This window comes from Zootoca vivipara, chromosome 8, assembly GCF_963506605.1.
Source record: "Zootoca vivipara chromosome 8, rZooViv1.1, whole genome shotgun sequence".
Taxonomy (NCBI): domain Eukaryota; kingdom Metazoa; phylum Chordata; class Lepidosauria; order Squamata; family Lacertidae; genus Zootoca; species Zootoca vivipara.
In genome coordinates, this window is record NC_083283.1 from 13,434,021 (window position 1) to 13,446,347 (window position 12,327).

Below are 12,327 nucleotides of genomic sequence, written 5' to 3' on the forward strand. Positions count from 1 at the left end.
GCTGGCTGTTGAACATTTGATTGGTTCAAATAGAGGTCCTTCAATGATGAACATTCGTCCTGGTTTGTTCATGCTATGGTTATGTCTTCCCTTATTCATCCCACACTTCTCAGTGCATTTCCCCGGAGCCAAAGTGTTGGGAGACCACGGTTCAAATCCCCACTTGGCAGTGTTAGACATTAGCCGGGAGCATGGCATGTTTTGCAACTGGCGCGGGTCCAGTTTGCGACCATGTGGAGATCTCGGGATGCCTGGTTGGCGACGGGGAAGCAAAATGTCAGTGAAGGATCTGAAATATTTTCCTTGAAGCTTGAGTTTGTTTTGTCTGGATGGTTTTGTTTGATGTTTTAATGTGTTGTAAACTGCTGTGAGATAAAGCGGTGTAGAAATTAGATGGATAATGATCATCATCATCCCGCTGAGGGGGGAAATGGCACCTAGACATTACATTGTGGTGACTCAACCTAGGTTTAAAATGCCATTTGGCAATTAGACTATATATCTGAGTTTCAAATGCTGCCATTCGGCCATGAAGCTCATTGGGTATCCTTGGGCCATTTGCCATCTCGTAGCCTAACCTACTTCATATGTTTGTTGTGAGGGTGAACTGGGGAGGAGGAGGAGAACCATGTAGACCACACTGAGCTCCTTGGAAGAAAAGGTGGCATATGAATATAATAAATAAAAAGAAAATAGATTTCCTAACTGCGTAAAAGTCCAGTATTCATTGAGCTAGGACAACGGGACACTTTTGTCCACTTCAATTGCGCAAAGCTAATTTTCAAGTATGCGCTTGGATCCCTCCCGCAAAATACTGAGTTTAGAGGTGACCTTGCATAGATCCCATAGAAGCCAGGTCTGGCCCATGTCGTTTTGCTGCATGACAAAGGATTAAGATGACAACTCTCCCGATTCTAAGGCCAGAAGCCTACCTGACTGGCTGTTGAATCCTGGGCATTGAGCATTTGAAGCAGTATCATACCACTTTAAGTAATCATGGTTCCCCCAAAGAATCATGGGAGTTGTAGTTTAAGGATGCTGAGAGTTGTTAGGATATACCTGTTCCTCTCTCACACAGTTCCCTGGGGAGAGGTTTGGATAATTAAATCACTCTGAGAACGGTTACCTTGTAAGAGGAGGGAATAGGAGCCTCTCAGTACCATTAAACCACAGTTCCCAGGATTCTCTGGGGGAAGCCATGACGGTTTAAAGTGCTATGCTAGCACTTTAAATGTATAGTGCAGATGGGGCCTTACTTAGTCCTGGTACCTGCACTACAGGCTCCCTTAGGATGTTCAGGGCCAGAAGTGTGGGATGCACAACTGTTTTTCATGGACAAGGGAGTTCAGGAGGAAAGGCTTTGGAATAGCCATCCCCTGCTGTCTGAGGTGGAGCCACATATTCCTGGAGTCAAAGGACAATAAGCAAATATGGTCTCACTGCTAAGAACAGAATGCGTGCTTCTTTACCATTTTTCGTCTTCTTTGTGTCTAATTTCACTCCTTCTCTTTTCTTTTCCTACTCAAAAAGTCTTGGAGGATCAGCAGAATATTAGGCTAATCAGGGAATTGCTGCAGACTCTGTATCTGTCTCTGTGCACTTTGGTCCAAAGCGTTGGCAAGTCTGTCCTGGTTGGCAACATCAACATGTGGGTCCATAGGATGGAGACGATTCTTCACTGGCAGCAGCAGCTGAACAATATCCAAATCACCAGGGTGAGTGGAGTATTCTGCCTTGTTTGTTTTCTTGTCGAAAATGTTGCCTCTTTGCTCTTTCACGAAGCTCTTTTCACACCTTATTTTTTTTTGTCTTTTCCTTCCCAGCCTGCCTTTAAGGGGTTGACTTTTACAGACCTGCCCTTGTGTTTGCAACTGAACATCATGCAACGCCTGACAGATGGGAGAGACCTGGTGAGCCTTGGGCAAGTAGCTCCAAGTCTTCAGGTGCTCAGTGAGGACCGGCTGCTGTGGAAAAAGCTTTGTCACTACCATTTCACAGACAGACAGGTAATAACAGGCTGCTGTAATCTTGTAATCTGTGGGGAAAGTGGTGATCACAGAAGCAGCAGAAATACTGAAAATAAGACCAGGGTTTTGTTTAGTTTTACTGCCCGGTCGGGAAGCAGGAGAAATTAGGCGTTTAAAGGCAAACCTATGTAACACTGGGGATCCAAAGAAACAAGATATCTGCATTTTCTGCCACCAAAGAGACAAGACCTCCCACTCATTTGAAAAAGCGGCTTGCTGCAGAACTCACCATGGCAAACAACTGAATTTCCCCCCTCCTGTGTAGGATCTGCTTTAGATTCTAGATTCCTACTTAGGCCACACTTGGGTGTTTTATTTGCTTGGTTGTGGTGTATATTCTCTGTGGGGGTCCTTGGATTTGCCTGATCCTTGTTTCACTGTTGTGTGGCTCATAGGAGAATAGGAAGCTGCCATATACAGAGTCAGATCATTGGGATCCATTCAGCTCCGAATTGCCTATGATGATTGCCAACAGCTCTTTGGGGCTTCATTCAGGGTCTCCGCCTGGCCAGACCTGGAGATGCCAAGGATTTGAACCTGGGACTTTCCGCATGCAGAGCAGAGGCTCTCTCACTTGAGCTGTGGCAGCTGCCCTAAGCTTAGCCAGTCCTTGGACAAATTTCCCAGGCCTGTGGTTCCATTGTGGGACTTTCTTTCATTTCAGATTCGTAAACGGCTAATCATGTCGGAGAAGGGGCATTTGGATTGGAAGAAGATGTATTTCAAGCTTGTGAGGTGCTACCCAAGGAAGGAGCAGTACGGTGATTCTTTGCAGCTCTGTAGACACTGCCATATCTTGTCTTGGAAGGTAGGTGGCCAGTCCCAAATCCTCTGATGGCTGGAGGTTTAAGCTTGGGGCAGAGGATATGTTGCATGGACTGCAATTGCAGCATCTTGCTTGAAGGGTCTTAAAGCTTGATCTCTTGGACTCTGGGTGAAATTCAGTGCTGCACTCTCCCAGCTGTTCTGCTTGCTAGATGAAATGATCTCCCCTCTCCTCCCCCATGCTTTGTTCTGAAGGTTCTCCTGACTTCCACCAGAGCCAATTTCATGGAGGTGCAAGGAGGGGGTTGGAGAGCCCCATTGCATGAGCATAAGTCCTTCTTGCACAGGGGCTGGTTAGGTGACTCCTGTCCTCTAGTTTCTTTGCCTAGTCTGCAAAACGTCAGTTTTCACGAACCATTCCTTGGTGTTACAACGGTGGAAGTGTTTCTGTTGGGTGGAGGTCTCAGCTATGCGATAAACTGAAAGCTAGACGGATCAGTGTGAGCTGGCAATCCTTGTCATGAAATTCTACTCAATATTGATCCAGAGTACCGTATATTCCGGCGTATAAGACGACTGGGCGTATAAGACGACCCAAACTTCTCCAGTTATAGTATAGAGTCTGGGATATACTCGCCATATAAGAAATACGACCCGTCATATAATACGACCCCTGACTTTCGAGAAGATTTTCCTGGGTTAAAAAGTAGTCTTATACGTAGGAATATACAGTAGATTCCAATGTATAGTTAGCAGGGTAAAAACTTAAACACGTTGCAGGATCCCCCCAAAAATAGACCAGAGGCAATTAATATTTCATCCAGCCGAGCTTTATTGCTACTGAAGGCAAATGAACATCATGGTCACAAATGCAATACATTCAGGATTGGCAATGTCCATAAGAAATCCAGTTGCAGCAGACTTAATTTAAACTGACGATAACTTCTAATAAGTCTAAACCTTGACACTAAGCATACTATGTACAGAACAGCACACCAGAAGGTAAAGAGAGAGGAAGAGAAAGTGAAACCCAGGCTCCTTCTGGCCTTACTTTGGTAGTCGGCATGACCTTGACAGAAAGAGATAAGAGAACTACAGTGGTATCTCATGTTACAGACAGGATCCATTCCAGAGGCCCACCCGTAACGTGAAAAGCCTGCAACTCAAAGTGCTGTGTCTGTGCAGGCGCGCAGCGCGATTTGGCGCTTCTGTGCAGGTGCGAAGTGCAATTTAGCGCTTCTGCGCAGGCGCGAGCAGCAACCCTGGAAGTAATCCGTTCCTGTACTTCCGGGTTGCTGTGGGATGCAAGACGAAAACACGCAACCTGAAGCAGACGTAACATGAGGTATGACTGTGGTTTAAGGCAGCTGTACTGAGCTTCTCTGAAGGAATAACCCAAACATCATGAACCTTCTGCTTGTTTCTTTCACACAGAGAAGCTTCCGGAACGCTCTTGAATTAAGTAGAATGGGAAAGATCGCTACACATCAGATCAGTACTTTCTGCACTAAGAAATGCAAACTGACAATCCCCACCATACATTTAAGAAGTCTCATACCACTTTTAACAGTCATGGCATCCTCCTAAGAATCCCAAGAACTGTAGTTTATTAGGAGTGCTGGGAATTGTAGCTCTGCGAGGGATTTCCTAACTCCTCTCAGTGTCCTTAAACCCATGTTTGTTACTGTGATGTGGGGGGAATAGCCCACGACGACAAGACAATGTGAGAGCTTTGGCGCACTTCCTAAAACTTAAAAGACCACGGTGTGGGAAAGGGAAGCCGTGGGCATGCAGCTGTTGTTGGACTCCAAGTCCCACCAGCCCCAGCCAACGTGGCCAGTGGTCTGGGATGATGGGAGCTGTAGCCCAGAGGCTCCAAGTTCCCCATCTCTGATGCATGTGGACCAACAGCCACTTGTACAGTCATACCTCTGTTTAAGTATGCTTCGGTGTGAGTACTTTCAGTTTAAGTACTCAGCGGACCTGTCTGGAACGGATTAATCCACTTTCCATTACTTTCAATGGGAAAGTTCGCTTCAGGTGAGGTACGCTTCAGGTTAAGTACAGACTTCCAGAACCAATTGTGTACTTAAACCATACCTGCCAAGTTCCGGCCTGAGAAATAAGGGACTGGACCGGAAGCAGCAGACCGGAAGTAGCGCTGCCACCATTTTGGAACTGGGGGGAGCATGCTCAGAAGCGACTTTTGATGCTGCTCTGCCCTGTTCCAAAATGGCCGTCGCACCAGAAGTCACGCTGCAGCCATTTTGGAACTGGGCAAAGCAGCATCAAAAGTCGCTTCTGAGCATGCTCCGCCCAGTTCCAAAATGACCACCGCGCCAGAATAAACCGGGGAAAAACAAAAAAATCACTTTTTTCGGCTGGGGGCAGCTGGAAAAACGGGGGTTCCCCGGGGAATACGGGAGACTTGGCAGCTATGACTTAAACCGAGGTACCACTGTACTACTTTGATGGCCTGAGTAACTTGGCTGAGCTTGCAGCTTGTGCCTCTAGCAGCAGCAGCAAAGCTCCTGTTGCTGCAAGTAAGCTGTTTTATTGTCGCTAAGCTACCTACAGATACGCCGTCTACATCGGTACCATCTCTATACATCCAGATTTTCTTCCTTTCCAGGGCACTGATCATCCATGCACAGCTAACAACCCAGAGGGCTGCTCGACTTCTCTTTCACCCCAGGACTTCATCAACTTGTTCAGATTTTGAATCCCCAAGTCATTTCACTGTGTAAATATTTTGCTATTCTGATGGGACACTTTATACCGCCGAGCAAGCCCGCTCAACCTGTATATTGTGTGTAAATATTACGGCCGTGGAGTTCCTGAGTCAAGAGGACAAGAGGATTTTTAGGAAGCGAAGGGAGTCATTCTTCAGTGGCGTTGAACTCTCTTTGAGAATATGGCCTTCCAATTGAACTGATAAATGTGTAAACACTGTAAATATGATGCTTTGTAAGAATTTGAGTGCAAGCAACTGGGGAGAATCCTTATTCTGCTTAGGAAATTCATTTATATATATTTTTTGCATCCGTTTGAAATGTCTCTTTGGTTTCAAAGCCTAGAGAAATTAAACACCACGATTAGGCTAAAGCTGTTGAACTACTTCCCACTGGGTTTTGTTTACAATAGATATTTATACTGAAGACATTTTTAGAATCGGTAGCTTACAAGGGCATAGCCCTTTATCCTTTAAGATAAAAATCAAATGTAAAATGTACACACCACACCATTTTCTACCTCTGAAAAGCTTTGCAGCCAACCTGATATGCAATGTGAATTGTACTTGATAGAGATTTAAAGGGGGAAAGTTGATGGCAAAAGTAGACTTAACTCCTTTTTGTTACTGCTTAAGAGTCTGCTTGCTCTTTTGTTTGAAAAGCCTGGTTCTCAGAAATTTAGAAAGGCTCTACCAAAACAGTGGGCCTGTTGTGATGGCTGGTAAAACAACAAACACAAAGAATGATGGAGATTCTGGAGGCCTGCTGTTGCTGTTGCTCTCAATCTCTCTCCAATACAGTGCCCAAGTTCACATGTCACACTGAGCCCAAACTGGCTTAGCATGAATGCATGGGATTGGGAGAGATCGCAGCTGCATTTCTCCTCTGGAGTCGTTCAGCTGCTGTGCTGAACTAAACCATAGTTTGGATTAGCATGTCTTCCAAACCTAGTCTTATGGCTAAGCTCTGTCCAGACCAGGCATAGGCAAACTCGGCCCTCCAAATGTTTTGGGAATACAACTCCCATCATCCCTAGCTAACAGGACCGGTGGTCAGGGATGATGGGACTTGTAGTCCCAAAACATCTGGAGCGCCGTTTGCCTATGGTTGGTCCAGACTAACCACAAACTGTACCCTAAGGTCTGCCCTGTGATTTACAGCTTACGGGTTGTGTGGAAGAGCCTTACCACAAGCCCGGGTTCAGGCAATATGTGCAAGCAAACCATGGCTTAGCTCTCAGCGTGATGGAACAGCAGCAGCGAGGAGCAAAGGAGCCGCAATGTCGCCTCCAGCACTGGTTGACTTTGAGCACGTACAAATACACTGTGCTGTGAAAGGGGTGTAGCCAGCCTTGCTTTTTGCAAAGAGACGTCGCTTGTCTGTTCTCCGGCAAGCTCTAATGTGCAATACATTCTGCTATGTGGGTTTTAAGCTCTGTGGAGCTTGAATGTGGAAGATCCAGCTGTGGGGAGGCACAGGGGTGCCTGTGACATGAACCCACCACCTCCTCCTCCCCACACACCACCAGAAACTTCCACATCACCTGCTCTCAAACTGTAGATCCTGCTGGGATTAAACATGAGGCTTCCGGTTTGCAAAGTGGATGCCCCTACCACTGCCCTTCTCCTTCCTTGCAGAACTGGCCCAGTATTAAATTAATGGCAGGGGAAACACTAAAACTCCACCAAAGGTGGAGGACTCGCCTCTGTCCCCCTAATAAGTGTTGATGTTGGATTCTGAGAAGTGTGTGGCCTAGAGAACTATAGGTTAGCTATTACCTTTTGCTTGAATAAGACCACAGGCAGCTGTGTGCATGAAGAATCTCTAAACCCCCATGAGGCACATGTATCTGTGCTTAGCCTATGTTGGTACCACACATGGTCTAAAGGGTACAGCTGCACTCAAACAAGCTACATTATCCAAAGAACCAACATGACAAAAGTTGCCCCGTGTCGTGTCAAAACGCTTCCCCTTTGGAGCTGCTTCTCCTGTATACTGTATTGGGTTTGGTGCTGAAACACAGGAGAAATTCCTTGCACAGGGATGGAAAAGATGATCATTTTATTGGTATTATTCAAAGCAGTAAACCAAAACAACGGTACAGTCTGACAGCAGGGTGCATGCATAAAATCCCTTTTTTCCCCCGGCTAAGATTTAATACAGAAACACAGGTTTTTAATGACGCTACCGTAAGGGTTGTTTAGGGGCATTGCTGGCGCCAGGAAGTTGCGGAAATGAAGTGAGGTTGGAGCAGGGAAGTGAGAGCAGAGGCAGTGGTGGTGGTTGATGCGAGGAGTTGGTACAATATAAGTTGTTATGGAACGGATACGTTTGCCGTGTGGTTGGGTCATTCAGGAATTGAAATTAGCAGCCTATATAGTTTAGGAGAGTAGAGGATGGGTCTGAGTGTAAGCAGAAAGTGGCTTTTGGTGTTTGGACGATGCGTGAAAGAGGGGGGAAGATTCAGTGGTCCCTTAGGGTGCATGGGACGTTGTCCCACCAACATCCTGTCTTCCCTCAGCCAATGCGATCTCCTTTCTTACTTGCATCCACTGGCTATCGGCATCCTCCTCCATGGTCTCGGCATTGCCATGATAGAACTTGGTAGCGGAGAGGGTGGGGGCAAACCTATAATGAGTTAGCTGTGCCTGCCATGGGCTCTGGCGCCACCTACTGTTGGCCTCCCTGCCTTCTGCCCTACCAGTACCAATGGGCGCCAGCGACCACTAAAGGGATTGTTTACATGTGGTGTGCCGATTCGTTTTTATCATGAAGCCCATTAAAATAAAAATGGTAGGGTAACATTTCTGGACCTATTGAGCATTTCCTACATCCAAACTAGCCTTTGGCAAACAAATTCCCCTGGTTTATATTAGGATAGGACTTTATTTTTACAAAATGTGTGAGTTGTATGCTAGAGAAGCACTTATTCCACCCGTTGTTTGCGGGAGTTTTGTACGCACCTTGTATATGTTATTGTTTAGCTACTGGATGAATCGGAATCTCTTTCATGTGTCGAAAAACATGCATTTTCTACCTGAATATGTGCCCAGGAAATAGGCTCTTTATAATGGGTTCTACGGCATGTGGGCACTCGTACGGCAGAATCCTCCTTACCACATGGCAATATGGTGCAGGTGACCCAAAACCCTCAGTGGCACCACAGGTCATTTTGGGAGCAGTTTGGTTGGCAAGTATGGACTCCTCATCTGTATGACATAAAATCAGATGCTAGGACACCTGTAGGGTGGATACCTTGTGGGTATGTAGTACTGTACAACTTCAGACACTCATCCTTGAGTGCATCCCAACAGTTAACGTAACTTTGCCTCCTTATCTGACCCTGGATGGCTTAAGCTGAAACAAACCAGGATCTATCCAAGTGCAGTTAAGTCTCTCGTAAAACTGACGTGATGTTCCTGGGCTTGAAACCATCCACTTGCTGTACGGGCGGGGGAAGGGGGAGGTATTGGCACAGATTTCTGTGCAACCTGTTGCAAGGCTCATTTTAACGACCCTTCTTGCCTCTTGCCATAAACCCATATATTTAATTGAAACCACTCTTCTCACTAGCTGACTTGTTGGCAAAAACAATGATTTGCTGTGAATGTGATGCCTTTATGACTTTTAAAGTCATGCTCCTTTTTTTTTTTTGCACATGAGATTAGCTCTTTCCCCCTACACCCCCATTTTAGAAAAATTGTTAAGCATTCTGGAGTTCTGCCTATGGCATACATGAGGCAAAATACTGACAAGGTTGTTTTTTGAACCCATTTTTTAATGTAACTGCTGTCATAAAGACAAAGAGCTGCTTTAGCTCTCAGATGCTGATGTGTCTGGGAAATGCACCCTTCTCATTCCATCATCAGAACCGAGTCAACGAGCATACAGTTGCTGGATTTTCACCCATTGAACAATCTCTATCTGTAACGACATAACTCTGGGAATGTACACTTGGAGGAGTACTGCTGTAAAAATGTGATGTAATGTAGGGAAAACCTCTTGAAGGCAATGGGCTTGATCCTGATGAACTTAAGGCCCACTGATTTCAGGGTTAACGAACTTGGGTGCACAATCACATGGTTCCTCGGAGTGTCCCAAGGGCCATACAATATGGCCGATCTCGTATTCTGTGGGCAGAGAAGGAAATCTGCTCTCAATAGAGCGGGGTACTCCCAGCCACCATGGAAAGTACTGGTGCTATTGCAGGCATAGGCAAACTCGGCCCTCCAGATGTTTTGGGACTACAACTCCCATCATCCCTAGCTAACAGGACCCAGTGGTCAGGGATGATGGGAGTTGTAGTCTCAGAACATCTGGAGGGCCGAGTTTGCCTATGCCTGTGCTGTTGCTCCCCCTCCCCCCAAATTGGAGCTCTGGTGGTAAAGAGGACAAAAAGGCAGAGGCGAATTAGGGGAGGGGTGCCATGGGTCATTCTGCGGACGTGACTTTGGGACAGTGAGGAGTGTTCACTGGCCCTGCAGCTGGCTTTCCTTCTTATTGGAATCAATGGGTAGGGTTTGTTCTCTTTGATGAGAGGATAAAACCATAGGCTTCCCTTCTGTAGAACACCCAGCAAATAGAATGACAATCTCAGATCCACTTCCACAAATTTCTCCCAACGGAATTCTCTCCCTGTTCCAGGCATATTCTACTTCCCATCTCCGACCTGGAAGGCTCATCACGTTAGCAGTCCTCTCCATTCCGGCCCACTTGTATCACACGGCTTATGTGCATTCCCCCCCCCCAACCTTAACCAAAGCCGGGAATTGGAGAGCAATTCGATCCAGTTAGCATTTAAAGGTAAATTTTCCCCATCAGCAAATATCTTGAAGCAATACGTGAACTCGGAACAAAGCCATCTTTTGAAATTTGCACTTTCCTGAAATTTTGCATTGTGATGTGTGCGGAAATACATTCTGTTAAGAGGAGATTGATTAGGGGGAGGGAATGTGTGCACCTATTAGGAGAAATTAGCATGGAAATACTGGTGGGTTTTCATGAGCATTTTTTAAAAAAGCAATTGCAAAATGTTTTGGAAGAGGGGAGAACTGAATTTGAGGTGGTTTTTTTAAAAAAGGAAGAAAGAAAGAAAACTTGGGAGAACCAAAATGGACAGATTTCTCCTTCCCTGAATGGATGGAGAACAGCAACCTGAAGATACAGCCATAAGACCCTTGTAGCATTCCTACATCCAGGGGCCTCCATCCTCATGTTCAATGTATCTTTGATTTTGGGTGTTTGGGATTAGTGGGTGTTGGGGAAAGCCCTCAGAACCCTTTACTCCAGAATGACCCTGTTGGTTACCTGCAGATCTTCTCCAGAAGACTTTGGCTGGGATTTGTGGCTGTACACTAGAGATGGAGAACCTGTTATCCTCCAACATGTCAAGGATAATCCAAAATCTCCTGAAGGACCACAGGTTGCCCATCCTTGCGCTGCACCAAAGATGCCACAACAATGCATGTTGGCATCAGTGGAGTTCAGTTGCAGCCTCTGTAAAGCAGGGGGGGGTAACAGCTCTTCGTCGTAATGCCTTATAGAAATAAGAATTGTTCCATCCGTTCAGAATCATGCATTGTTTGGAAACTGAGGAAAAGGGAGAGGCATCCGTTTGGCCCTCTGGCTCCTTCTGCCCTTTTCTCTCTCGCGTACTGTCTTGACAGAAAAAGTTTTATTTCACTCTACATCATGCCAATAGGCCAGCTCAAGAATGAATTATTTTCTTTTTAAAAAAAAGAAAAGAAAACCGTGGTGGTTTTTTTTTAAAGAACTCCATTGCCATTAATAATATATAGCTGCCTATATTTGTCTAAAAGAGGAAACTTAAAGGTTTATTTTGATGTAGCTCAATGGAGTGGTTCAGAGGTTGAAAAGCATACATTGTGTATTTAAAACCCTTTTTGTGTTAAGTATAATGGGGTGCTTAAAAATCTGTTCATATAAATGTCGCACATTCTTTTCTTGCATGTTCAGCCGTTTTTGATTTTTACAACTGTTTGGAACAAGCAGTGATGTAAAAAAAATTTTTTTGTAAACTTTTTTTGACACTGAATTATAAATAAAATGTTCAGAAATTATGAATGTTGTATTTTTTCCCTGTCTGCTTGACTCAAACCTGACCCAAGTCCCAAGGTTTGCTTCACTCCCTTTTATCTCTCCCTCTCCTCCCCCCTCCCATGCTCACCTAGCTATGGGGACAACTCAAATGTATTGTGTCTCTGCATTCTTCCGACTTTTATTTAAGTCATTCCTCCCCACTTACAATATCCATGAGAATCTGGTTGGCCACTGTGAGAACAGGATGCTGGAACTAGATGGGCCTTTGACATGATCCGCCAAGGGTCTTCTCATGTTCTTACATATCAGTCCAAACATTTCACAGTTTTAGATAAGCTGAAAATCTCTAATATTGCTCTTCTGCATTTTTTTTTAAAAAAAACTTTTTTGCTGTTGAAGAAATAAACTGCTTGCTTTCACGCTTACAAAGAAATGTTTGAAGAGCTAGATCTGTCCCCAAATGTGTGAAACACTAAAAACATGCATATTATTATTATTATGATTAAACATTTAACAATTCTCTCTGGGATTTCCTCCCTAAAATAACTTGTTTTAAATCAAGTTTTACCAGCTCTTTTATTCATGCAAGAGGGGAGGGATTTCTGTCAATCTCCCCATCAGCAGTCCGCAACTCTATGAATCTGTGCGGGCAGAGATTGGAAGCCGTAATTCCTGTCCTGTTCACAGAAGAGACATTAGGATAAAAGGTATGCAGCTTCAAAGGTAACCTTTACCAACTGTGT

At 45.2% G+C, this 12,327-nt stretch overlaps 1 protein-coding gene across 1 annotated transcript in view; it reads left to right on the plus strand.

The window, feature by feature from the left end:
- The window catches only part of FBXO32 (F-box protein 32), a 35,153-nt gene extending 23,549 nt beyond the window's left edge, over positions 1-11,604 (plus strand). The window contains exons 6-9 of the mRNA XM_060277646.1: positions 1,531-1,715; positions 1,824-2,006; positions 2,692-2,835; positions 5,425-11,604. Coding sequence (XP_060133629.1) covers positions 1,531-1,715; positions 1,824-2,006; positions 2,692-2,835; positions 5,425-5,514 — 602 coding nt within the window. The 3' untranslated portion in view covers positions 5,515-11,604. The remainder of the gene's footprint in view (positions 1-1,530; positions 1,716-1,823; positions 2,007-2,691; positions 2,836-5,424) is intronic.
- The last annotated feature ends 723 nt before the right edge of the window (positions 11,605-12,327 follow it).